At 51.3% G+C, this 27,924-nt stretch overlaps 2 protein-coding genes across 2 annotated transcripts; one reads left to right on the forward strand and one right to left on the reverse strand.

Moving 5' to 3' along the window:
• The first annotated feature begins 969 nt into the window (after nt 1-969).
• On the forward strand, nt 970-19,750 carry LOC127205300 (centromere protein J-like). The gene is given in 10 exon segments (XM_051164536.1): nt 970-1,105; nt 3,682-3,942; nt 3,945-4,055; nt 6,937-7,098; nt 8,431-8,530; nt 10,456-10,559; nt 12,737-12,877; nt 14,843-14,927; nt 18,059-18,176; nt 19,510-19,750. Coding segments are annotated over 10 exon segments (1,374 nt in total). The 5' UTR covers nt 970-1,003; the 3' UTR covers nt 19,700-19,750.
• Nucleotides 19,751-25,376: 5,626 nt separating this feature from the next.
• On the reverse strand, nt 25,377-27,233 carry LOC127205176 (probable tubulin polyglutamylase TTLL2). The gene is made up of 2 exons (XM_051164359.1): nt 27,186-27,233; nt 25,377-26,984 (listed from the first exon to the last, which is right to left on the reverse strand). The coding sequence occupies exons 1-2, from the start codon at nt 27,231-27,233 to the stop codon at nt 25,377-25,379; spliced, it is 1,656 nt and encodes a 551-aa protein (XP_051020316.1).
• Between the last annotated feature and the right edge of the window lie 691 nt (nt 27,234-27,924).

The raw sequence follows: 27,924 nt of genomic DNA on the forward strand, positions 1-27,924 counted from the left end.
CACCTCTACAGGAAGCCATGGGGCCTGGGGACAGCTGAGGACATGGTGGGTTGCGAATAGCCCTGCTATAGATGCCTTTGTCTGTCTCTCACTAGGAAGCAGCTTGTCTCCAGTCTGATTCCCCAGCGCTGTGGCTAAGCTTCTCATCCTCCTTTATATACAGCTCAGCTTTATGAACACGAGTATTTATGAGTACAAACAGGGAATGTGTTGTTCTATTTGTGATTTGGGGTCAGGACATTCCCAAAGGCTCTGCCTGGAAATCCCTGCCACTCACCAGTACGCACTCCCTCCCCGCAAACCGGTCAGTGGCCACCATTCCACCCTTGGAAAAGGTGTGGGAATTAACTGTAGTGGGACTTTAGTGGTGGGGAGGGAGGGGACTTGGTTGCTGGTGCCTGTGCTATCCTGTGGAAGGCTGCTCCTCCATGATTTTCCTCCCTGCTCAGCTGTCTCCTGCTGGACTCTTCCCTCATGGCCCCATAAACCCCTGCTTCTGTGTCATCATTTTAGTCTGTGGAAGTTGTAGGTTGGGGACAAGGGGTTTGTCCTGATGAGAGTTAGTCAAAGGCATCCACAGCAGATGTCTGATGAAGGGCTAAGACTTGCCAGGTGTCCTCTCAGGGCCCTGCTCACTTCAAGGTAATGCTGGCAGAACTGGTGTGATCAGGCACCATGCTGACTCGGGATCACAGTATCTCCCACCCACCTCTGGGGACACACCACTTGTAAGCAGCTGGCTCTTTTAAACTTCCAGGTTTCTAGACTTGGGGACCTGTTCTCGGTTAGCTCCAGGTGGAGACTGTTCCCAGGCAGTGGGGTGGGGGGACTTAGTGAGGCATGGTTAGGCATCTCCCATTCTAAGTGGGAGGCCTGAAAGGCCATTGGCTGACGATGAGAGGGGCGGAGGTGGGATGCATCAATAAGCCCCATGACTCTTCTCTTTTACAACCAGAATGCTTGCTGGTCACCTCGAGGCTTAAGGAGCCAGTGGAAATAAGCCATGTTAGAAGACCCGAGTCAGGGAGCAGGGGCCAGCCATGAAAAGAAGATGGATGTTTCAGCACAGGTCCCCAAGGAGGACAGCACACCTGAGATCGTCATGGTAAGCCAGGCCAAGGAGCAGAGCCCCACACTGTTCCTAATGTACGTGGAGGGACAGGACGTGAACCCCTGGTCGTAGAGGTCACACAGCATTGTTGAAGGAAGGGAGACAGGTTTGGGCAACATGTATAACAAAACGTCCCACAGAGAGTATCACAGGGTCATGGGATTATCTTTTCCTAAGAAGGGAATTTTCAGAAAATGGCATTTTTAGGATGGCAAGGTGAAACAGGAGGCCTCCTGAGTTCTCAGGCAGCCCTAAAGCCTACGCTTGTAAGGAACTCGACCCCTGTCACTGGCAGATTGTTCATTGCTCTCCTGGAGTAGATGGCTTGCTGGTGCCAGGGTTTTCTCGGGACAGGGAGGACCTTGAGTTGGAGTTACACTTTGGATCTCAAATGTCTCCCAAAGATCACAGGTGTTACACTGACTGCACCTGGCCATGCTATTGGCAGAGGGCAGAGACAGGTGTAATTAATACTTAGTGTTAGGTAGTCGGGTCATTAGGGTTATGCTCTTGGTAAGGGGGCTGCTGACATCTCAGCCCACTCTGTCTCCCTGTCTCTCTGTCTCTTTCTCTTTGTCTCTCTTTGTCTCTCTCTGTCTCTTTCTCTTTCTGTCTCTCTCTCTCCTTCTGTCTCTGTCTCTGTCTCTCTCTCTCTCTCCCTGGTTGTCCTAAAGTGAGCACTTTTGCTCTGTCACTTTGATCTGGCCACAGTGTTTCTGTTTCATCACTGGCCCAAAGTGCTGGAGCTCAGCAAGCATGACCTGCAAGCTTTGCACAGAAGCCTAAACAAAACCCTGGTCCTCACAGGTCGGCATTCTGTGACAGGGAGCTGACTGACACAGTGGAGCCTCTGCCAAGAATCTCTTAGAGAACACACTTTCTGGATTTGGAAACTTAACACTGTTCTTCACTGGAGATTCAAGGACCCCAATTCCATGTGTTCCCTGAGAACCCTGTCTCTACCTGGAAGATCTGAATTGCTGGTTGCATTTTTGACACTTTTTGTTGTGGAGGAATATCACACCATGCCCTCATCAAAATCTACAATTAACATATGTTAATTAAAAAACAAATGTTTTAGGTACTATCGCACGTGGAAGAAGGGCCCAGGGTTAGCCTTGGTTGGCAGAGGTGCACGTCAGGTCCCTGCACGCTCTGCCGTCATAGTTCTCTGCCCCAAACCCCCCAAAGCTGGTGTTGGTAGCAGAGTTCCCAGGAAGGAGGAAGACACTAAAACTATGATGTGTACCAGTCTCCCTTTAAGATTCAGTGCATCTGTGGTGCGGTCTTACTCTTGGGAGATAATCCCTAGGGAAGGAAAGAGTTTTTCTCCTCACTACTGAAAGAAAACAAGACAGGCTTCTTTACACAGCATGCTCTCTGTGTCTATCTCTTTGTCTGTCTGTGTGTATGTGTGTTTCTGTCTGTCTCTCTGTCTCTTTCTCTGTCTCTGGTCTCTGTCTATTCATTCTCTCTCTCTCTCTCTCTCTCTCTCTCTCTCTCTCTCTCTCTCTCTCACACACACACACACACACACACACACACACACACACACACACACTCCTCAGGGCTGACATTACCCAGAGAGGCGGCTTGGAGCTGTGTGGGGACACCCTTGTCAACACTGAGCAGGAGATCCTTTGCAGTGTGGCAAGAGAAAGGACAAACCCTGGAGGTCTGGGGCAGCATCTAATGGGAAAGCAATGGGGAGGTGTTCCTAGACCAGACCTTGTTAGCCACAGTAGCATCCAGGTGATAGGTGCCACTGTCCTGTGATGGGCACAGGGGCCTCTGTCTCCCTGGATCTGCCCTTGGGGGCAGAGAGGCAGAAGAGCACGCCCCTCAGTCAGTTCTTACCGCTTGCCTGTTGGCCATCAGCTCTTCGATCCTCAAGCCAGGAAGCACATGGGAGCGGCCGATGCTGATGTCTCAGGGTAACTGTTGTGTATGCAGCTGGGTCTATAGATCAAGATGAGCAGATCTGACAATAAAATTGCCACCCTGTAACATAGAACCACACACACTGACACGTACATACACACATCACACACACACACACACAAACTAGCAGACACAAAACCTGGTTGCATTTTGCAAGTAATATCCTTCATGCTGGACAGTCTCCATTGTCAGATAATAAACCACGGTGATTGTGTTTCGGCTCTCTGGGGAAATGACACAGGCCCAGAGGTGGCCTCTCTGAGGTCTCCCAGCAAGGAAGTGAGGAAGCCAGGACTAGGGTCTGGGTCTTAGTCATTTTCAGACTCATAGTGGCAGCTCCTTTTTGACTGTCCCCAAGAGGAAGGCTGAGGAAGAGCCGTGAATTTCTTTCACAGACATGTTCTAGCCATGCCTATGCCTCACCATGCGTGAGATGTAGCTGGGGCATGTGCAGTCAGTCCTAGAAGACACACTTGGTCATGATGGCTGAAGCTGTGGACATCTGGCTTTCTCTATGGAGGTGAATGACATCCCAGAAGTCCCCAATCTCTCAGGGGCAGACTCTGTTTTGAGGGATGGCACTCCCACAGGGTACCTGAGATGTGCGTGTCACTCTCGTTCCACCCCAGGGGCTGCAGAAGCAGATCTGTGACCTTGCAGCAGAGCTCACTAGACAGGCGTCCTGGTGGTGTGCAGCGCACAGAGACCTCCAAAGCCAGATTGACGCCTTGATGAAGGAGAACCAGGAGCTCCGTGAGGAACTGAGAGCTTTGAAGCAGCAGGACACAGAGGACCCAAAGCCCCCCGAAGCCTCAGCACCTGCAGCAGAGGCATCCAACACTCTGGTACCGCAGATTTTCTGCATTACAGAAATAGCATGCAGGAATGCTGTCTCAGCTGGGTATCCCTGTGAGGGCTTACTGTGTGTCCCTCAATTGTAAATCACACAGAAGTGATAGTGAATCTTGAGTGGGTCTTCCTGGGAGCCTTGGGGACAGAACATGTCCCCACCTTGTCTCCAGGATACTCACAGGCTCGGATGGGACAGCTGCACACATGGCCTGGCCTCCTCAGGACTCCAAGTTCCTACTTTACCTTAACTGATGTGCTGGATCCTGTCATTAACTCCTCCAAGGCACAGGGGAGGCAGGACTCAGATCTAACCCTGTAATGTAGTGACTTGGAGCTGGCTGCTGTCACTGGTGGAAGCTGGGAGAGGTCCTATGGGAGATTTTATATAGATGTTGCTATCATGTTGTCCCCACTACCCCTTGCTCATGTGGGCAAGAAAGGTGTCGTTCCACATCTCTGTCTGGTGTCAGGCTGTCCTTGCCGTGAGGTAATCACTCATGGGCGAGTTCTTAAATGCTCACTGACTGCACAATTCTGCTCCTCCTCATGTGACTGGCTAGAAACAGCATCTGCAACACAAACACACATCTTTGAGCAATAGCAACTACAAATAATGCTGTGAAAGCCAGTTTCATATTTTCCCGGGGATACCTGTATTCAAACACAGTTCTAGGAAGAGTGTGCAAAGGTCTGGCAGGTGTAGACACGTGGGTGAAGTGCAACACTGTAAAGTTAGCACTGGAGACATGGTGTTGAAGGGTCACACTGCCCCTTCCTCCTCAGAGGACAGTGCACTTTGAAACACCAACCTCACACTTGCAGACAGCCTCCAGTGCAGGAAGAGAAGGTCTTTGGCCAGCCGTGAGTGTTGTGTAACCCAAGGCCTTCTGAAAAGTCATGTGGGGATTTAAATGAGCAAACCATATAATGCGGAAGATAATACCCCCAACTAGACATCTTATCCCACCAAATAAATCCTCCAGTGCCAGGAATGGATTGCATCTTGTTATGCCATTGGCCAGAGGGGAGCCATGGAAGTCCCCAAATGTACCAGGCCGTTGTTGACACTACTGGTTGTTCTCAACAACCTGATGGTAAGGCTCTGTTCCTGAAGACACAATATCCTCACTGAAATGGAGAAACGGAGCTGTTGCCCATCTAGAAGCTTCTCCCCTACTGACTAGCACTCCTGGTGCTCTAAGGTACCCTGGGTGCCACAGACAAGAAAGCCAATATCATCCACGACACACCCATTTACCTAAACAGAGACAATCTGCAAGAAGTATCAGTGCAGTCGTGGCACAAACATTATGGGAGTCACCAGCCACTTCTTCACTGAATTTAAGGCCCACTGCACAAAATAGAACCCACACCTGACACTGATAAACTGACCAAGAAACGGGGACTGGATAGGTCCTGTGTCTAGGAGAGCTCCAAACACAATTATCCTGTAAAGGAACACATCAATAAAGTGAGTCCTGATAACACACTGCTGTGTCCATAGATGAGAGCCTGGCTTGACCCGCATCACAGGCATCTCTTCTCGCAGTAGATAGTAGTTAACGTAGAAGAGCACAAATGGGCAAGGTGGAGAGCGAGGCTTTGGGGCTGTCATCATCACTCCCCTCCCCTCCCGATGGGGAAGAGGGGCGGGAAGGTTGTAGAAGCCAGAGGTGATGGCTGACTACACAGAAACAGCCTCACACAGACACAACAGGGCTGCTACACCATGAACTCACAGAGATGTGACAGCACCAAGACCCGCACAGGCTCCACCTGGAAGGAATCCCAGGCTGAGGAGGGATTGGACACCAGGCGCTATGTACAAACAGTGCCAGCTGGAACCCTTGTCAATGGAGTGTCGCTGGCTGTGTCAACCACACTCCAGGGCAGGCTCTATGCCCAGGAGTAGTTGACCAACACAAAACAAATCCCATTTCTTTTTTGTTTGTGTTTGTTTTGTGTGTGTGTGTGTGTTTTGTTGGGGGTTTTGTATTTTTTTTATCTAGTTTGTTTTGATTTTCTTTTTGTTTGTTGGGGTTGAGAGAGACAGACAGAGAGAAAGAGAGACAGACAGAGAGAGAGACAGAGAATGTGAAGATGGGCAGGGGGCAGGTAGGGAGGAAGGGAGGATCTGGAGGGAACTGAGGGAGGAGAAAGAAGATCATCAAAAGATATTGTATGAAAACCTTTAAGCAAACACTGTGAAAGTATTGTGTATTTCCTATTTCCCAGCATGCTCCTCTGAAGTCCTGTGATTTAAGGACAGGAGGGCGAGAGTTGTTTGGTCCTAGTCTTTGGGGTCCTGTGATGGTCTGGAACTGATGGTAGCCAGAAGCAGGAAGCAGGAAGCAGGAAGCAGGAAGCAGGAAGCAAGTGCTGGTCACAGGTGTCTGAGCCACAGTGTAGTCTCACCAACACGCAGGGAATCCAATCCAAGTCTCTTAGCTCAAGCCATTATTAAGGTGTTCCAATATTAGTGAGCAGATTAAAGTGTGACCCGCCCGCCTCCCTGTGCCCTTTAAGCCTGAGTGCCCCTGCCCTCAGGTGTCTTTGCCTGCCTGTGGTGGGTATGCAGTTGTTGCTTTTCTGCGGGGGGCTCCTGTGTGCGTGGTTTTGCTGCTAGTTTGGGGGCCACAACAGAACAGATTACGAGTAATCAATTATCTGAATGCAAGCAGACTGCTTGGCAGACGTGTGTGTGAAGGGAAATAGCATCTGGGTGAATCACTAAGCCACACTTCAAAACCGATGATTTTTAAAAATAGGACTAAGGCTAGACTTGCTTTTCTTGAAATTTGATAAATTTGGTTTTATGCCCTTTATTCGCCCTCTCTAGACTACAGATTGTAAACCCTTTGTAGATTACAATCTACAGAGTGCAATGGCTCTGAACTGAGACTGGGGGAGGGTTTCTGAGACCAGCTTCTCTCCTGCTCCCCTGGTCAAGTGACAACATGGGGTTGTCACAGTCCAGGACACTTTGGGGCAGGCGTATTGATGTTGATACAAATCCCCCACATTGTTTCTAGCCGGTGTACATAAGGATAGAGGGCATCGATTCAGACGAAACAACATCTTGGGATGACAGAGACGATGCTCCTTCTGGAAGTCTTCAAAACAGGAGCACAATGGCCACAGGAGGATCAGAGTCCTCAGAAGAAAGACTGTCCTTCATGTCTTTGCATAAGAAGGTGACCTTAGGAACTTGTACTGTTGAGTATAGTCTGTCTGTCCTGCCCTCTCCTCCTCCTCCCTCTCCCCTTCCCTCCGTGTGTGTGTGTGTGTGTGTGTGTGTGTGTGTGTGTGTGTGTGTGTGTGTGTATGCCCATAGTGGCCAGAAGAGGGTGTGCTAGTTTCCCTTGAGCTAGAGTGACAAGTGGTTGTGAGCCATCCAACATGAGTGTCATGTTGTGAACCAAACTAGGGCCCTCTGAAACAGCAGCAAACAGCTCTTAACCACAGGGCAGGCCCCTGGGCCTCTACCTCACCTTGTGAGACAAGTTCTCTAACTGAGCCTGGCCTTTCCCCTGACTCCTCTCTCCAGCCTAGGAAGCTTCAGGGATCTTCCTGCCTCTGTTTTCTGGGTGCTGGGATTACAGATCACACCTGATCTCCTATGGGTCCTAGAGGTCTGAACTTTGATCCTCATCCTTGAACAGAAAGGAAAGCACTTTGCCAACCTCCCCACCTCCTCACTTCCCCACCTCCTCACCTCCCCACCTCCTCACCTCCCCACCTCCTCACCTCCCCACCTCCCCACCTCCTCACCTCCCCACCTCCTCACCTCCCCACCTCCTCACCTCCCCACCTCCCCACCTCCTCACCTTCCCACCTCCCCACCTCCTCACCTCCCCACCTCCCCACCTCCTTACCTTCCCACCTCCCCACCTCTCCTCACCTCCTCACCTCCCCACCTCCTTACCTCCCCACCTCCCCACCTCCCCACCTCCTCACCTCCCACCTCTCCCATCTCACCTCCCCACCTCCCCACCTCCTCACCTTCCCACCTCCCCACCTCCTCACCTCCCCACCTCCTCACCTCCCCACCTCCTTACCTCCCCACCTCCCCACCTTCCTACCTCCTCACCTCCCCACCTCCCCATCTCCTCACCTCCTCACCTCCCCACCGCCTCACCGCCTCACCCCAGGACACACCCTGCTTTATCCCAGTCACACAAAGTCCAGCAAGAGCCCTCCCTTTGTTACTCAAAATGGGCTCAGGAATTTACTAAACATAACTATGTCTCTATAGATTAGAAAACTGTCTTCATGCACTCCTTCAGCACTAAAACAAGAGTAGAGCCGAAGTGATTTTTTTTTTTTTAACCTAGAATATGGTTAGGAACTTTCTACATTTTCCCATCTGCCTGAATTCAGGGAACAGAGCCCCATGCTCTTGGTAGAGTCTGAGAAGTGGCTGAAGTATCTGAAAGTGGGTGTGGCTGTGCACAGCACCTGGTCACTGGTCCCTTGGCATTGTTGGGGCAGATGACAGGCTGGCTTTATGACTCCCTTTGTACCAGGTTATACACCTGTCTTCCAAGTTCCTGCAGAGTCACCTTGGCAGAATATCACCAGAACCACCTTCTGACACCACATTCCTGGACACAGAGTCCTTGCCTGGTGAGAAGGGTGAGGCGGCAAGGGACCAGTTGCTGCTGGATGCTCCCTGGGAGGGATGGCCACGGGGATCTGGGACTTGGCATGTGGGTGAGGCCACTAGAGCTCCCTGGGTCGAGGCCACCTTCTGTCTGATTCCCACTTGAGCATCTCCTTCCGTCTTGGTCCCCTCTACGGACACCTTTGGCCAGTCCAGGCTGGCTCTCCAGGTCCCTCCTGGGGCTTCTCTTTCTGCTTGCTGGCCAGTGAAGTCACCTACCTGCTGGGTCAGGTTCAGGGTGTGGCTTAGGAGATGCTTATCCTTAGGCCTATAATTACTGCAGACACATTGTTTCGCTCACTTTCACAATCAGTGGCGACACAGACACCTGGTGTATATTACAACAGCCCTTATCACCTGAAGCGCGACAGATATTAACACCTAAGCTTCCTTCCTTTATATTCCAGCCTCCCTCCCACGCCACCTGCTTCTAGTTTCTATTTCAGCTACCTCCCATGCCTAATACCAAAGTATCTGCTAAGGTTGTTCGTCTGGGCCATTTCTTTCCATGTGGAACTTCAGAGTTGCTCCTCTTGGCCCACAGGGCTCCTTGCTACCCCATGGCGACCCTCCACCTACTTCCTCCTCCTCCCCTTACCTGTCTGCTTCTTCCTCCCAAGATCCTTCTCTCCTCAGAGTCCCGGAAGCTTCACCCTGCTCCTTCCTTCTCGCCCAGGTGTAGGCCTTTTATTCCACCAATCAGGGAGGCAAGGTTACACAGCAATGCTTGGGATCTGAGAGAACGTGCTTGTCAAGGCAGCGACTGGATGTTGGAAGCCAGTAATTAGCATGAAAACACATAGCACCAGAGCAACTCCCACACCTCTTGCTGCACCACTTCCTGCCCAGCCCTTGCTTGACTTCCCTCTGAGCTCCAGCTGCCCTCTCCTGTCCCTGTGGGTCGCACCTGCTGGCTCTGAGACCCCCACAGTGGCAGGAAGAATGCCTCCTCCAGTGGCTGTCAGCAGAGGCCATCACAGTACATATACTCTCTGGGCACTGGGGCCTGGCCCTGGGTGTGTGCTGTGGAGACTTGGCTCAGAGCCTGGGCTGGCAGGCTCAGCTGCTCCCCCTTGTGGTCAGAGCGAGGACTCTCATCCACCTGTAGCCCAACTCCTACCTGCCCTCTTGCACTGCCCTTGTCAGTCCTCTTTGGCAAGTTCAAATGTCTGAGCCTAGCATGTTCTCCGCGTGGGTTAATTTTAACTTGACACGACCTAGAATCACCTTGGAAGAGCATCTTAACAATGAAGTGTAAAGGTTGGCCTGTGGGCATGTCTGTGCTGCACTGTCTTGTGAACTGAATTGGTAGAGGAAGACCCAGCCCACTGTGGGCAGCGCCATTCCCTGGCCAAGGGGTCCTGAATGACACAAGAAAGGAGAAAGCTTCTGAGATCACAGGAAGTGCCCACACACTGTTCTGTCTGCTCTTGGCTGCAGGCGTGCTGCTCTCAGTTCCTGAGGGATGGTGACCTTCCTGCCAGTTTCCAGCTGCCCCGGAGGCATAGAGCGGCTTCCCCACTGCCTGTTTCCTCCTCTGTGTCTAGAGGGCAGTTGTCACTGTGGGTGATCACTGTGCGGTCCTATGTCCATCCCCTACTAGAGCAAAAGCAGCTTCTGGGCAGATGCCACCCTCTGTGAGCTTAGTTGTCCGGGCCACTATCACAGGTAGTGAAAACACAATCAGCAGACAAGGTCGACTGTTTCCACCTTGCACTGCAGGATTTTAACACATGTCAGTCCCTGACATTCATTCGCACAGTGGCCTCAGGAAAAAAAAAGAGAGAATGCACTGGGAGCTTAACTTGGACTTGGGACTCACACTGGGAACATGGCACTTTCACTGTATGTGTACAGTCTTTTGGCAAGTGGTTCTCTGCTGTTCCAGACACGTGGTCCTCCAATCCAGAGAGTTCAGAAGGTGAGCTTATCATGCAGGCTCGAGCAAGCAGATTCCATGCAGGTTTTCCCCAGAATGCAGTGTGGCTGCAGGTAGGCGGGGGTTTCACCTGGTGGGGAGGCAGGGAGGTGGAGGAAGTGGCAGAACCTGCTGCTCTGTCTTTCTGGTGAGCCCAGAAGGCTATGATGGCTGCAGATGTCCCCGACCCCCCCTAGTCTCTGAGTGCATTCAGCCTTTTGAATGAATAGAAACCAGTTTTCCTACAGCCATGGGAGGGGTTGCATTAGGCCCATGGCCAAAGGCAGGCAAAGCCTCTGTGACTCTAAGGATCCAGAAGCCAAGGTTTTACTCTCCTTTTTATTTGCACTTCTCAGTGGAAATGAATGGGGGAAAAAAATCAAATGCAGCAGAAATACTCTAGATCCATGGTCAGTCACCTCCTAGCTACACAGTATCTGAAGGGAATGGCAACAGAATTAAGCCATTTTCTCCACAGGGGAAAAAAAGTCATTTACAGTCCATAGGCTGTAAAGTTCTAGGTAGGCAATGGAAGGGTCCCACAAAAGCAGTCAGTAACTCTTCCCAACATCCCAGCAAGGTGAGATGGCTTTAGTTCATTAGATTCCAGCCACCGATTGACCTTACAGCCTCAGTGACCATGCACTCAGAATTAGAACTTGGTAACTGTCACCATGCTCACTCTATGGACTATGGACGGAGCCCATGGGAGAGAGAAAACACCTTTTACAAACACAAACTTGGTCTCATGAGGCAGCGTCGACGGCCCCCATAGTTCTCACAGCCGGGAACAAGAACAGAGGGCAGTGGTTACAACCTCACTACAAAATCTTCTGCCAAAGTCAGGACCCTGCAGAGAAGCGCCCTACGCCAGGGACGCAAAGAAGGATCATGAGGCACAGGAAAAGCGGCACCCGAATGGCAAGGTAGGTGTTTGCAGACGTAGTCTTTCCCTGCCCCGCCCTGCCCCGCCCCCCGAGCTGGGTAGTCTGAGCCCTGTAGACTGTCCTGGGGCTAGGCCAGCATGCGCGCATCTCCTCATTGATGACTGGCTCGCTTGCAGCTACCTCAAGAAGCACTTTTGTCCCAGAGGTCTGCTGCCAGAGCGCTGAGGTTGCCTCGGGGAGGGGGGAGGGGTGAGCTGCCCAGGCCCCAATGCGAAGCTGGGGCAATGACAGCACCTTTGCTTTCACACTCTTTAGCTGGAGTGTCTGCACTTCATTTTGTTTTTGGAACTTTGGGCTGAGTAGAGGCAAATCTTTACCCTTGAAAGCAGAGATCTCTTTGAGTAGATGAACAAGGCTGCTCGGCCTCATGGCTGTTTACCACAGTCTCTCCAACCCCCTTTCTTTTATTCCTCCTCCTCCTCCTCTCCCCATCACGTGGTGTTTCATGATCTAGGGAGTGAACCATCTTGGCCTTGGAGGGCTGTTGTTTGGGCTGTTGTTGTCTGTCTGGGCTGTTGTCTGGGCTGTTGTCTGGGCTGTTGTTGTCTGTCTGGGCTGTTGTCTGGGCTGTTGTTTGGGCTTTCTTTGTTGGCTAGCTCTCTGACTTGTTCAGAAGTGTTAGTTTTCAACTCTGACGAGTCAGCTTCTATATTTCCAGCTATTTTAAGCATAATTCTAATATGTGGCATAATTAGTTTTTTAAATATATGTATATTAACTCCTCAACTTGAGGTTACTTCTGCCAGTGTCTTTCTTCACCCTGATCTTTCCCGGGGGGATGTTCTCTACTGAGAGCCCAGCAGTACGTGTTTGAACTTACTTATCTGCTGACTATTAACTTCGTGAAACCTTTAAGTAGTGTCTGAGTCCAAAGGATGAGATGGAAAAGACAAAACACGCCCAAGAGTTAATGTTTACATAGTAATCGTGCAGTCTTGTCTGGAGCAGGCTATCAGAATCCTCTGTACAGACTCATGGCAAATGCACAGCATAACTTGAAAGAAGGCAGACACTAAGGAACAAATCATAACACTTATAATTGATAATCAAATTCAGGACAAGGATTGGAAGATCATCAGTATAGTGTGTGTGTGTGTGTGTGTGCATGCATGTGTGTGTGTGTGTGTGTGTGTGTGTGTGTGTGTACGTGGGGGGGTGGCATGGGGGGGTGGGAGGGGTGTAGCTGTTAGCATTCACCCTACAAGACAGACAGTGGGCAGTGACTCTGAATACAAGGGAAAACAGTGGAACCTCAGTTCCACGCCTGTTGGAACTCTTCACCCATGGGTCTTGTGACCATCAAGGTGGAGCAGGTGCTCAGCGATGGGCGAACTATCATCACTTTCCCAAATGGAACCATGAAGGAGATCAGCGCGGACAAGAGGACAACCCTCACCAGGTTTTTTAACGGCGACATGAAGAAAGTGAAGCCGGACCAGAGAGTGGTGCGTGCAGGAACACACTTGTATTGCTGTCCAGTCAGAGCCTACCCAGTTACTAGCAGCCCTTTTATAGCCGCCTGTTCTCTTGTTCTCCTGGTGTCAGGTGACGAGGGAAGGGAGGAGGTTGGGAATTTCTTGTTAATGAGAATTTTGTCAGTGGTATAGCATGTGAGTAAGATCCTTCATGGCCTCAGCCCACAGACTTGCACACCAGCGGTGTTCCCACCACCTCAGCCCACAGACTTGCACACCAGCGGTGTTCCCACTGCCTCAGCCCACAGACTTGCACACCAGCGGTGTTCCCACTACCTCAGCCCACAGATCTGCACACCAGTGGTGTTCCCACCGCCTCAGCCCACAGACTTGCACACCGGCGGTGTTCCCACCGCCTCAGCCCACAGATTTGCACACCAGCGGTGTTCCCACCGCTGCCCCACCCTCCACTGTGAACTCTAGTTCTCCTGACCTGAACTAAACTGCGCACCTAGGAAAACTGAACCAGAGAATCCTGGGAGACCTATTTAAGTGATGACTTTCAGGAATTCATGGGGCAAAGAGACGTGTTGCCTCACCTTGGGGGGAGGGGTGGCAAACTTGTTTCTAAGGCAGCTGTGGTGGGGAGGATGGACAGACAGACAGGTGAGGGGTGGCAGGGATGGGCTCAGTGCAGGCTGGGAGGGAAATCTGTGCTTTGAAACATCACAGAGGCCAGCAAGCGCGCCCCTCCCCAGGGGCCTGTCCAGGAGCTGCTAACTCCTTCCTGGGTCTCCTGACCTGCAAGGGGAAACAAGGTAGGCATGCAGTGACGGAGACAGGAGCCGGACCCTATGTCCGCCTGGCTTTTGGGCATGCCATTAATATAAAGAGAATGCTTTAAAATCATGGCACAGAGAAGCCCCTTTGCTTTCTATTGCTGCAATAAACACCATGATCAAAAACAACTTGGGGAGGAGAGGGTTTATGAGACTTACATGTTGCCTTCACAGTTACTGACTGAGAGAAGTCACTATGGAAAGCTGGAAGCATGGAGGGACACTGCTTACTGGCTTGCTTGTCTTGCTTTTTATACAACCCAGAGCCACCTGCTCAGGGGTGGCACCACCCACACAATGGTCCAGACCTTAACACATCAGTTACTAATCAAGGATTTGCACACCCCCCACCCCCCAGCCTACAGCGCAGTTGAAGGAAGGGCTCTTCTCAACTAACCTTCCCGCCTCTCAAATGACTCTAGCCTGTGCCAAGTTGACAGATCAAAACACATTCCAATCCCAGAGCCACAGATGCACCAATAATCCGACTCCATTAAAGACCTTCTATCCTCTCCTCCCCCTTCTGCGGATGGAGAGACCTGCGGAGGGACTGGTGTAGAGCAGAGGCTTCCTTCCACAGTCTTACTTTTCAGACAAGCACCCCATTCGATCCTGTCCTACCATGCAGCTGTGGTTGCTGTTCCCTGAGGGAGGTCTGGGCCTTGGTTAGCGTCAGGAGCACCTGCCACCCCACCCCCCAACACTTATAGATGTTGTTGCCTCTGTCTCCTTGGAAACCAAGTAGACATGACTATTCGGGAGGCCAAGGTCAAACAGCAGCGCACAAGGCAAGGTCCTATGGCTGTCACAGTCGGCCACTATTCTGAAAACTGTGGGGTTCATGGGACACTGGGGTTCACAGCCCACGTCAATCAAACCTAGACCTCACCAGCTATAGGCCCCAAGAGGCATGAAGGCTCAGCAAGTCTCGAGTTAGAGGGTACTTAGGTCCAAAACTGAGGACTAAGCCTCCTAATAACCAATAGTCATTGATGGGGTGTCAGTGACTAACTCCACCTCTTGTGTTCCACCACTGTGGAAGTGTGCCCACAGTTATGGTCAGGCCTCCCTCACTTGCTGAGCCTGTGGGAAGTAACTGATGAGGCTCACAGCCTAAGGGGAACTGCCCCCCAACATGGGTTTCCTGCCTTCACAGATTTATTATTACGCAGACGCTCAGACTACGCACACAACCTACCCGGATGGCGTCGAAGTTGTGAAGTTTCCCAACAAGTGGACCGGTGAGTGGTGTCACCCTGTGCCTGCAGGCTCAGCCGCCTTGTATGCCAGTGTCAGGGATGGTGGGATGTCCGAGCACTGGGCAGAGGGCAGCAGACATCAGCCTGTAGATGGTGAGTGGTGTCACCCTGTGCCTGCTGGCTCAGCCGCCTTGTATGCCAGTGTCAGTGATGGTGGGATGTCCGAGCACTGGGCAGAGGGCAGCAAGACATCAGCCTTTAGGTTCACCAAAGAGAAGTGCAGGCTGCCCAGTTAGATTTCTAATTTTTTTTTTATTAAAAATCATTCTACAAGGTACATAGGGCAAAATTATACTGAAGAGTCATTTTTCACTTGCCTTAAGTCCATCATCCTGGATGTCCTGTGTTTTGCCTGGCACGCCTATATTATTAAATTCAGCGGCACTGCCTGTCTTCCATTCCTTATCTTTCAAACCTGCCTGTCTCTGAACATATTATGTTTCCCCCTTTCATATTGATCCCATTCAGGTAAATTCTTTAGAACTGCCCTCTAGTTCACCATTTTTCTCTTTAACTAAGTCTCACATGCTCTTTATTGTCTTTCTTGGCTTGGTGACCTTCTTCGCTTCCTTCTGGTCCTTTGCAGGTCTACCTAGTGTCTGGACTAATACCCTCTTCTCATTTTAATTTCCTTTTCCTTTTATTCTCAAGTTAGTTTACATGTGTCTGCCTCTCAGGCTTGTTCTGGTGACAGCCAGGACCCCAGACCTGGAGCTGAGTCCCGCTGGTGCCATGCCCCCTCGCTTTTCCTGTTTGTCCTGTGGGGACGAATTCGGTGGCAATCCTAGGTGGCGCAGGCTGGAGCTCCTCTACCAGAAAGCCTTCTGTTTGCTTCTGTCAGGTGCCCCAGGCACTGCAGCCTGAACTTCCTGTTAGCTTCTTAGTGAGAGTAGCCCAGGCCCAGCAGGTCCCAGGATTGACTATGCGGAGCCTACTTCAAGGTTTCAAGAGAACTAAGAGGAGGTAGGAATACTCTTTGGTGATCAGCACTTGACAACAGGTAGCTTGTTGTTGTTGTTTCTGGTTCACTTTTCTTTGGGAATCGCACTTCCCTGGGCTCAGGCCCCGTCTCTAGGCACAGGCTACGTGTGCCAGATCTGCATAGCTACAGAGCACAGCTTTGTGCGCACCACGATCAGCAGGTCAGCAGGTATCACCTGAGCAAGGGAAGCATCAGTCCGGATCCACTTTTCAGTGACTTCTGCCACGGGCTATTCAGCTGAAATAGTTTGTGTGTGTGTGTGATCCTATTTTTCATTAGTTGGGGAGTTCATAAACCTTGACATAGGGCAATGACAAGGCAGAACGAGCCATTGCTGACTAGGCTGCCCTCTCGGCTGTGTGGAGCCTAAGCCAGTCACAGTGCTGCTGAGTCCAGCTGACTCTTCTGTCTTAGTCTTAACATTCCAGCCCCTGCTACTGTGGTTGTCCCAGGCTGGTGAGCACACAGGTGGGCAGAGAGCAATCACCTCTTTAGTAACTCTTGGCATGCACTTGGCGTTGAAAAATTATGCTTGATTGCTCTCAAAGGCTCTACAGGGTGGCTGGTGGGTGTTAGCCAGGTCTGGTGAAAAAAAAAGGAAAAGATTTGATAGTCCTGTCTGTTTTTTGAACCTCAGATGGTCTGTGTGGAATGTCTCTATTGTGTCACGTACCTGTAAAGCAGGCTCTGAGTCCCCTCACTGTCCATACATGTGGTTCGCGTCCTCCAAAACATCTTCCTGCGACAGTTCAAGAGCAAACATCACAGTTTCCTGCAGACCCCCCTTGCCATTTTTTGGGTGCACCTGTGTATCTGTGTGTTCAATGAAGTTCAGCAAAGACTTGCGTTGATTCTGTACAGGCAGTCAGGGGACTCTGAGATTCTCAAGCTACTGAATCTAAGACAACCCCGACCTCTCCAGGGCATTGCACCAACATGCCACTTAGCTTTCTAGACTTTTATGCTAACAAATATTTACTGCATGGAGTTATTGCTTGGGAGTCAGATTCCAACCACACCCATTCTGCCTGAGTATAGTTCACACTCCTTTTTGTTTGCCATAACTGCTCGTCATCGACCAACACATGTGCACAGAGCCCTCGGACATCAGAAGGACACATGGAAACCAATCAATGACATTTCACTTGGAAGCTTTTCCTGTTTTCTGCAATTACATACTGCAAAGCACTCTGCACCATGCTCACACACTGTCGCCAGACCCTGCGTGATCTGAGGGGCTATTATGAGCACTGCAGCATGCTCCACAGTGAGGCGCTATCTCCACATATCAGTCACGATGACTGATAACGATCTATCTTGCCTTAGAAAGTAACTACACAACAGTAGAAGCATTTTCAACAGTGTCCCTGTTACTTTTTTTTTTTTTTTTTAACTGTTGTGGCCAGATATTTGACCAAAAGCAACAAGAGGGAGAATTTATTCACAGATCAGAGAAATGCAGTCCCACCATGTGTTGGGAAAGGTGAGATGGTGGAGCGTGAGACAGCTGGTCACATTGCAGGCTGGAGGAGAAACATGTATTCTGGTGCCTCTAGCTCCCCCTTCCAGGTCAGCCTGGAACTGCAGCAACAGGACAGCCCAGCACCACAGAAGAATTTTCACCACAAGTCCACAGCCCAGAAAAATAGCAGACCCTGAAATGTTGTTGTTATTGTTGTTTTGTTTTGTTTTTTGAGACAGGGGTTCTCTGTGTAGCCTTGACTGTCCTGGACTTGCTTTGTAAACCAGGCTGGCCTCGAACTCACAGAGATCCATCTGTCTCTGCCTCTGCCTCCCGAGTGCTGGGATCAAAGGCATGCGCCACCACCACCCGGCTCAGATCCTGGAATTTTAATTCGGTTTCTACCAAAGGCGTATCACTTTTATTCATCACCAAGTAGAAAAGCCCACAGACTGTTAGGCACTGGAGACCATCTACACTACTGCTGAGCCTGGCTCACTGACCAATGGGGGCATTGGATGTGATGCCTGCCAATCCTGACCACAAACTCATAAGACTGGAAAAAAATGAGCTCTTCCTCATTAATATTTTAACAAAGGTCATTTAGATTCAACATGGCTTCCAAATGCATTCAGTGTAACACCTGCTTTGAACAAATGTGTTCCGCAGAAAAATTCTACCCGGACGGCTCGAAGGAGACCGTGTTCCCCGACGGGACAGTGAAGCAGCTTAAAGACGGGTGCGAGGAGACCGTGTTCCCCGACGGGACGTCTGTGACAGTGAAAAGGTCAGCGACCCGCCAGACCGTGCGAACCGAGGCTCCACCCCTGGGCGGAGTGTCCCATAACGAATCCACAGCCATTTATATGTTTGCAAAGGGTTCAGCAACATTTAAATACAGCACCGGGGACTGGGGAGATGGCTCAGTGGTTAGCTGCTCTCTCGGAAAGGACACACACAGGCTCGATTCCCAGCACCCACGTGACAGCTCACAGCCACTTGTAACACAGTTCCAGGGGACCCAGTGGCTTCCTCTGACTTTTTTATGGGCACCAGGCACTCATGTAAGTTCACAGATATGCATGCAGGCAAACATTCATACACGTAAGAATGCATAAATATAAAAAATGACACCAAGATTTTGTGTGTGTGTGTGTGTATGTGACCTCAGTTCAAATCTCTTTATAGAGAATATGAGCAGAGACGTAGAATTTTGTGCCCCAAGACTGTGCTGTGATTGACAGGGACAAAGGCGGTCCCAGATTTCACATCACCAGCTAAAGATGTAGCCATCCAGCCGGTGTCAGGATAATCTCACTTCTCAAGACGAGTCACTGGTGTTAGGTGACACATGCCAGTGTGTAGGCTGGCCAGTCTTGAAGGCAGTCTTCAGCTTCCGCATCTTTAAAGCCACGCTGTGTAGAAGCATGAATCTGTTGCAGCACGTATATTAGCAAGGATCTGAAATGCAACGAAATGCTATTGCCTGGGCAAGAGCTCAGTAAACTCACCTTTGATGCTCCCAGTATGCCCTGACCATGCTTCCTCCAGACCTTACCGTCAGCCCCTCCACTGTGCTCAGCGTCTCTCCGCTGCCTTCCCCCCACCGGTCTATAGCTCCCACAGCTCCCTTGGTGGTGTCAGCACAATGCTTAGTACCCAGGATCCTTTTGGTTTTGTTGCTGTGATGAGCTGGGCAGTCCTGCTGCCTCTGCACACCCCATCTCCCTCGCAACACTCTCCCTGCCCGCTACCTCGCAGCCCCCCATGCAGCTCCCTCATGGCCCCTAGCTCCCTCATGACCCCCCAGCTCCCTCACTAGCCCTAACCCCTAAGCTCTCTCGCGCCCCCCCCCCCGTAGCTCCCTCGCGCCCCGCCCCTCCCCGCTCCCTTTCTCCTCCCCTCCCCCAGCTCCCTGGCGCCCCCCCCCCCTTCCTGTGCTCGGGACAGCCTGGGCTTCTCCAGTCCTTCCAACGCTTCCCTACTCTTGCCCTGGACAGCCTCAACTTCCTTTCCCGGGGAGACTGGGGATTTGGTGGTGTCCCGTATTCCCAGTCCTTCCACGCTCACACAGTTGGCTGCTCCGTGCCTCCACTCACCAGCACGCCCCTGTTCTACAGGAACGGAGACAAAACTATCATGTTCAGCAACGGACAGAAAGAAACCCACACAGCCAGGTTCAAGCGGAGGGAATTCCCAGACGGCACCAGCAAGACCGTGTACTGCAACGGCTGCCAGGAGACCAAGTATGCATCAGGGCGGGTCAGGGTCAAAGATGAGATGGGAACTGTCATCCTGGACTGGAAGTAACGCATCCACCTGACTCAACATCAGGCACTAGGCACCGAAACAGACAAAACAACTCACTGATAGAGCCCCCCTGACAATCCTGGAGATGCCCTACACATCAGAGGCAGAGAGGCATCCAAAAACTGAAAAATACCATGGTGTCTACACAGTAGGCAGGCATTGGCCAGGCAAAATGTCTACTTCTACAGCTTTTTAGAGTCCTCATAAGTGGGATCCTGGGGGCGGGGTGGGTGGGGGGTTATCTTCCCTGGTGCTGGTGTATTCATAGGCATGATTTAACCATCCTGAAGTGTCTAGACAGAGCCTCATGTAGCATTCTATCCCATAAATTCACATAATTATGATCTGTCAATCATCAAGGACATGAGCAAAAGCACAGATAAAAACAAACACAAGATCATCCTGGGCCACGCCTCCTATTTGTTCCTGTGCGTCTGTCTGCTGTCCCCTCCTTTCCTGGGAGCACTCTGCTGTGCCATAGCCAGTAGGCAGCAGCCAATCCCAGCAGACAGTTGCCAGTCCTCCTTGGCCACCCGGTTCCAGTCCCTGCACGGTTCTGGGACTGAGGCTGCAGAACCTGCTGTGGAGGGGCCTTCTCTTGTAAGGAAGAGTCTGAGAATGCCGGTTTTCCAGTGTCCTCCCCACCCCACTGCTACAAGGTGAGTAGATGCTGAGAGTCCAGTGGGCATGTCTTCCTGTGGCTCTTCCGTCACCCCCTTTTGCCCTGGTTCACCTTTTGAATGTGCGAAGGGCAGGTGCACTTGCCTCCTTTGTTGACAGAGGGTCTACAAGGAAGGAAAAACATCCTCCAGTTCTGTGCTCGACTCCCACTGTTAGCCCAGGCACCGGAGTAAAAGATAGGACGACATTTGTTTCCTTAAGTGTCCTGTGCGCTAGAGTCTTATATATCTTGGGCAGGGTCTTTGCAGCGAGGGTCTGTCTCTTCACAGTGAGCTGTTACACCCCCCACGGCTCGTGTGAACTGTGGGTGCTCCATGAGGGTCTCACTGTGGGATTCACAGTCAGCAGCTGATGACGTCCTCGTGTTCTTTTGAAAATTGGTAGGGGATGCTAGAAACAGGGCTCACAAAAGCATGACTTCCAAAGCCCTGTCCAGACTACCTTCCGCTCTCTGTCACAAAGCTAGCTCTGCAGCTTCAATGTGCCCACAGTGAGCCGGCTGGCCTGCCCTACCTTTCATACCCAGCTTGGGTCAAGTCTAAGCAAAGTGAATTGTTCAGGCTGCAGAGGACACCTGCGCTGAAGTTTCAGATTATGTGGCTCACCTCCTCCCTCTGTGCCGTCCCCCTGACCCTTTGTCAAGTTGACACACAAACGTAACCTTTCGGTTCTTGTTCATCTGCAAGATCCCATACTAACATCAACATCACAATATAAAACACCTTACAAAAATTTTTAAAGTTCCAAATTCAAACACTTTTAAAATTCAATCTCTTTAAAAAAAAATACGAAATCTCTTTTAAAAACCTTAAATCTCTTTTAAAATTCAGTCAACTGTGAGATCTTGTAAAATCAAAAAATAAGTTAAATGCTTTCTTACTTCAAGAGGGAGGAACCAGGGCACAGTCACAACCTGAACAAAGCAAAACCGAACTCCCAAAGTGTAAATAACTCAAGGTCCAGTGCCTGGGATCCACTCACGGTCTTCTGGCTCGTCCGAAGGGCTAGGTTCACTTCCAGCCCCGCCCTCTGCAGCACTTCCGGCCCCGCCCTCTGCAGCACTTCCGGCCCCGCCCTCTGCAGCACTTCCGGCTGCGCCCTCTGCAGCACACACAGCTTGGTTTTGAGGTTCCTGCTGCCTCCGTTCCAGGGCCGCTGCTGTTCTTGGCGGGCATCCAATGGCCCTGGCATCTTCTGCTACAGCTGGGCAGCACTTTCACAGGTAGCCTCTCCTAGGTTCTTCTCACGGTGCCCTGCCTCGGAGGCTCTCCACCGACCCCTTCAAAACCGGCTCCACCTGGGTGCCTCTCAACACTAGCAAGCTCAGCTGCCAGAGTGAGGTACAACCTCGGCAGCCTCCGGAGCACAGCTTCTGTGTGCTGACTGGCAGGAAACACTTGCCAGAAGATTTCACCTCTATAGTGCTGGTCTCTTCTTAATCGCTGCTGATTTCTCCACTCCAGCAGACCAGCATCAAGTATCGCGGCAAAGCAGCGGCTTCACTTTTGTAATTCTGATCTCTTGTTAATCACAGCTGATTCTTTGGCCCCAGCTAACCAGAACCACAGAACTTTTATTCAAAATAACAAATGGTCCCAGTAGGGCCTTTCCACTTCCCTCTGAAACTCCACAAGCCGGGCCTCCACCCTCTGCACTGCTCTCAACACTCCTGCTCCCGAAGTTCCTACAGAGCAGCGCACTGAGCTCTCATCACTCAACGGCTTTTCTAGCCCAAAGCTCCAAAGTCCTTCCACAGTCCTCCCAAAGGCAGTATGGTCAGGCCTGTCACAGCAGTGCCCCACTCCGCTGGTACTGACTTTGTCGCAGTTAGGGTTTCTGTTGCTGTAACGAAACACCGTGACCAAAGAGCAACTTGAGGAAGAAAGGGCTTATTTGGCTCTCACTTTCACACTGCAGTTCATCAGCAAAGGAAGGCAGGACAGGACCTCAAACAGCAGGAACCTGGAGGCAGGAGCTGATGCAGAGACCATGGAGGGATACTGCTTACTGGCTTGCTCCACATGGCTTGCTCAGCCTGCTTTCTTAAAGAACTCAGGACTACCAGCCCAGGCATGGCAGCACCCACAACAGGCTGGGGCCCCCTCACACTGATCACTAATTAAGAAAATTCTCAGCCGGGCATGGTGGTGCACACCTTTAATCCCAGCACTCAGGAGGCAGAGACAGGCAGATCGCTGTGAGTTCGAGGCCGGCCTGGTCTACAAAGTGAGTCCAGGACAGCCAAGGCTACACAGAGAAACCCTGTCTTGAAAAACAAAAACAAAAAAGAAAATTCCCTGCAGCCAGATCTTACAGAGGTGTTTTCTCAATTGATGTTCCTTCCTTTCAGACAACTCTAGTTTGCACCCAGTTGACACCTATCCAGGACACCAGCTTAGCACCACGGTGCAGCAGTACTTAGGCCCCTGGGGTCAGGGTCTTGGATTCAGATTCCGAGAGCCTGGAGCTAGGAGACATAGCTGTTCACATTGGCCATGCCCAGAGGTCGGAAGGCGTCTTGTCTCAGAGGCTCTGGGTGTTAACATGTGTGCGGTGACCTGGTTGGGACCTTGCCTCTACCCCATCAGTCACGTGATAGGATGAGGACAGAGCACATGACAGCAGGCTGGAGAAATCCTGGGAAAGAGAAGGTGCTGCCTTGTCCTCAACCCTGTCAGACCCAAACAAGCTCTTATAAACAATGCCCGAAGCCTCAGGCCTCGGAGCTGCCACTCTTTCAGCCTTGATCTCACCATTCAGGGCCCAGGAAAAGGAGATTGTTTCTGATGCCCATGCGGCCATGGCTTACAAGCAGTATCTCTTGAACCCAAGTGTAGCTCCATTACTTGTCATCACCCTCCACCACGCCACTAACTGTCACCACCTTTGTACAAACCCGGAAACCTGAGCCAGCTGGGACTGTCAAGGAGCCCAGGGTGGGTTCAGTGCAGAGCACCACATGAGGTCACAGATAGTAAAAAGGTTCCCAGCTGTGTAAAACAAAAAGAGGTACTTATGGCTTTGTTTTAATCCCCCTGCTCCTAAATTCATGAGAAAGAACTGAGTGGTTGCCATGCCAGCTTTTTGGTGTTAGTGCGTTCTGAGTTTGAGCATATGTTTACCTTCATATGTTAGCATTCCATGCTCTCCTCATTTCAGCTCACATCCTCCCTCCCCCATCTCCTATGCCACATCTTAGGGGGCTTAACATTCTGAAGGACAGCTTTGCTAAAGGCAGGATTCCGCTGCATTTTCCTTATAGCACTATATTCCTTATAGATCCTGAAGTCTTTGGGGCTTCCTTTATACATACATACATACATACATACAAAATACATGTGACATACATACATACAAAATACATGTGTGATCCATGTATGTACATATACACACATACATCACACATACAAAAATACGTGCATGCATCCATGTACGTACATACATACATACATACATACATACATACATTGAGTGTGAAGTGCTCCCCTCCCTGGGTTCCTGTCTGGACACTCTATCTTTATGGGCAGCTGTAGAATCTTAAGGAGTGGGGCTAGGTCAGTAAAGGTAGACTGCTAGAGGCAGGACTTTGAAGCGTCAGCCTTGCTTCCGGTCCTGTGCTCTCTCCACTTCCTGCTGCAGTGTGGTGTGAGGAGCCCAGGTTGTGTGCGCACTTCCACACCTACGGTCAGTGCAGTGCCTTCCCTGCTGCCACGGACTGAAATATTCTGATGCCGAGAGCCGAGATCCCTTGCTCCCACTGCCTCCACGAAGTGGTCTGCCAACCAGTGGCCACGTGGTTATCACAGGAGTGTCCATTACCCGGAAAGGAACACCTCCTCCCCATTAGCCATAACCCCCACTGCCGCTCAGCCCTGGGATCTCCCCTCCACGTGATGGTTAACATCATGTCAGCCTCACAGAAGCCAGGTGACAAACCTCTGAGTGCACGTGAGTGAGTTTCTAGGCTGGGTTAGCTGACGTGGGAAGGCCCACCCCACGCCCTGGGTTCCCAGATGGCGGAGTGCCAGCCACCTTCTCTCACTGCTCTCTGACTGTGAGCAATGTGGCCAGAGGCCTGCTGCCTTGTCACGGTGGACTGTACCCTCAGAGTGGGAGCCCCAATAAACCCTTCCTGCACTACGCTGTATTTACCCAGCATTCTGTCACAGTGATGAGATGAGCAGTAACTTCCCTCCTCGTGGCTTGTGCACTTGGCCCCATGGCTATCCGCCCTCACTCTCAGGATGCCCTAAGGACTTCTGGGACCTGAAACTTTTTCATCTGCTGGGACCCGGACTGTTACCTGCCTAAGTGTGAAAGGCTCCATCCTCAGGTGCTGGGTTGGAAGTAAGTGACAGGGTGCAGACAAGAGGGAACACATTTCAATATGGCTGACGGATGTCCCTCTTGAGTAGCTACTTACATCAGGTCTGATTTAGGACCCATGATCTCTAAACAGTTGGGTTTTCTGTATCTGCTATGCTCTAAATGACTGTATGCTGACAACAGGAGTGATGAGGGTGGGTAGGTGTGTGTGTGTGTCCACATGTGTGTGTGCGCGCCACTGCCCACCTGGCTTTTCCTGCGAGTGCTGTGGATTTGGTGTGGGTCCTCACACTGTCACAGGAGGCACTCTGCCAACTAAGCAACCTTCCCAGCTCCCCCCCCCCCCAAATAATTTTGATCAACAATGGCTGTTTAAAAATAAAAGAAAGTTCCTGACATTTGTGTAGTACTTTACCTAAGAAAGCCCTTTTAAATTTCTCACGTTTTCTTATGTTCCAGTGCGGTTCAATTGTAACAGTGAGTAACCTGTCTCTGAACTAAGAGGTGGCCACTGATATACTTCTGAGCATCTGAGAACGCTAACACGGGGCGGGACTGTGACCGTGCGCTAAAGGCACACGCTAGGGGCTTGGCCTACCACCTCCACTAGCCGTAGAAAGCCTGGGTATAGAAACCCTTAGTTTTCAAAAATTCACCTCACTTCTCGATTTTAGCTTTTATCACTTGAGAGTTGTTTATTCATTAATTTCTGGAGCTCTTGAATTATTCTTTTGACATTTAATCCGTTCCTGGAGGCCCCGAAAGTAGCCTCATTGAAAGGAAAAATGAGAACAAAATTGCCTGCGTGGTCATTTGGTGCATGCCCCGCGTCTGGGAGGACGCCCGCGGGCCCAGGCCTCTTCGTCTTGTGGGGCTCTGACTGTGCTAACACCTTGTGAGGCGTCCGCCAAGCCTTGAGCTTCGGCTTGCTCTTGGCTGCCTCTCTCGTCAGAAGCAAGTCCTGCCTGTTCATCATCTCTCTGAGCTTGGAGGTCCGTGTGTGCTTGGGCCACACACGCACGTGTGCTCTCTGGACAGCTGGGCTGCTTTTACTGCTTCTCCTGCTTGCAAACTGTATGAGAGACATGTAGGGAGGGGAGTGTATGAGAGAAATGTAGGGAGGGGAGTTAGGGGCTGTGCGGAGCTCGCGCTGACAGCCCCCCAGGGAGACCTTGGCGCTCCCTAAAGAAGCCACGCTGCACTTTTCCTCCTCGCTCCTCAGGCCATTTAAGTAAATCAGCTCAATAATGTCATGGACAAGGTTCCTCTTCACAGAGACATCTGTGGAACAGTCCAAGGTCAAAGCAGGGCTGTAGTTGACTTCTAGAAGCCACGGCTTCAGGTTCTCGTCAATAAGGATGTCAAATCCAAAAAGTTCGAAGCAGTTGCTGGCGACGGGCACTGACGGAGCCACAGCCAGGACCGTGAGGATCACCATGCGGTTGATCTTCTGCCTCAGTAACAGGTCGTCCACATCCCAGTTCCGAAGGTACGAGAAGAACCTGCTGAGGGTCCACTTGCAGCCCTGGCCCACCACCTCCTTGATCTTCTGGTATGAGACCCCAGACTTGTTGATGCTGCTGTTGGTCAGGTGGGCGTAATAGTCCTGCAAGTTACTGAGGTCGAACTTCTCGGTGGCGAACCGCACTAACCCTTCCTGGTACATGTAAATGGTCAAAGGCCTGAAGCCGGTGACGCAGACATAGATGCGGAGGTCACACTTGTACCTGCCCACGAGGAAAGGGTTGCAGATGTATTTCTGCACCACGTATGACGTGCCCTTGAAGATGAGATCTCGAATGTCGCTGAAAATGACTATCCCCCTCCCTCGAGACAGCTCTGCCGGCTTGCAGATCCAGTAGCTTGGCTTGGTGCCCAGAACCTGCTTCTCCTTGAAGTACTCGGCTACAAACTTGGTGTAGTCGTTGGGCATGATGAACGTCAGGGGTGTGAACTCGTAGAGGGCCTCGCCGTAGAGCCTCCTCATGTGCGCCAGGTGCTTGGCCAGGCAGTCCTTTCTGGTGAGGGTGGTTGTCCCTGGGTGATGGTTGAGCCTCTGCCAGGGCTTGACATTGACGTGCTCCGCCATGCGGAAGGAGGACGACCTCCAGTAGAGGTTCCAGTCCTCCACATCCTGACGCTGCTCGTCAAACTTGTCCCACCCACGCTCAAGGAGGACACTCTGTACAACCCGGGGTGTGCTCTCATCCACCCGGAACACCAGCGGCTTCAAGGCGGTCCCCGGGGCTTCCTCTTTCATCCTCAAAGGCTTTGTTTTCTAAACATGGATCATCCGGATCATCCCAACAGGGTCAAGCAACAGATCAGAGAGGACGTGGTTCCTTCCACCCCTCCCCTTGGGCTCCTCCTCCACCCCTCCCCCTGGGCTCCTCCTCCACCCCTCCCCCTGGGCTCCCGCGTCCCACCACCTCCGCAGACAAACCCCACCTCCTCCTAGGCCTGCCATTGGTCTACTTACCTTTATATTATGCCCCTTTATGGACAGGGTAAAAATGTTTGCAGTCATGCTACTCGAACTCTGCAGAGCTTTTATTGAAGTCCTGCCCCTGTGATCAGCACTGTTGGTGGTGGAAAGAGGACAGAAAACAAAAACAAACAAACAAACAAACAAAAAACCCAAGTATTAAATTTTTTACAGATAAGTGAACTTAAACACATTTTTTAAAAAAGGTTGAGAGTTTAGAGGGATGGTGCAGTCACTAAGTGCCTGTCCCAGAAGCTCAAGGGCCTGAGTCTGGGTCCCTGGCACCCACACAAAAAGCCAAGGGCTACATCAGAGCTAGCTGGCCCCTCAGCTTAGCCCACTGCATTAGTTCCAGGTCTGTGTGAGACTCTGTGTCAAACAGCAAGGTAGGGAGTGGTAGGAAAAGACACCCTCTGTCAGCCCCTGGCCTCCACCCACCTGTGAGGGCATGCACACCTGCACAGCCTGCGTGCACACGAGCCAACACCCACTCACCTGCGCACACAGAAGGCGGAAGCCACGTCCTGTGATTCCTGAGAGCTCCCAAAAGACCTCTGCACAAACGGGAGGGCGCTGTCACACGCGTCTTGCTGCTGTATGACACTGGGGATACCGGGCTAAACAGAGCAAGAGAGGGACACGTGTTCCAGTAGTGCTACGGCCTTGCCAGGGCACAAAATAAGAAAAACCCTGTGTGGCTTGTTGGTTTTTTATTACAGCATACTGTGTTTCC

The sequence above is a fragment of the Acomys russatus genome, chromosome 21 (assembly GCF_903995435.1).
Source record: "Acomys russatus chromosome 21, mAcoRus1.1, whole genome shotgun sequence".
NCBI lineage: Eukaryota > Metazoa > Chordata > Mammalia > Rodentia > Muridae > Acomys > Acomys russatus.

Coding starts and splice junctions, on each gene's coding strand:
- LOC127205176 (XM_051164359.1), bottom strand. CDS start 27,233: ATGACTGCAAACATTTTTACCCTGTCCATAAAGGGGCATAATATAAAG. Junction 26,985..27,185: donor TAAAGGGGCATAATATAAAG/GTAAGTAGACCA, acceptor ATCCATGTTTAG/AAAACAAAGCCTTTGAGGAT.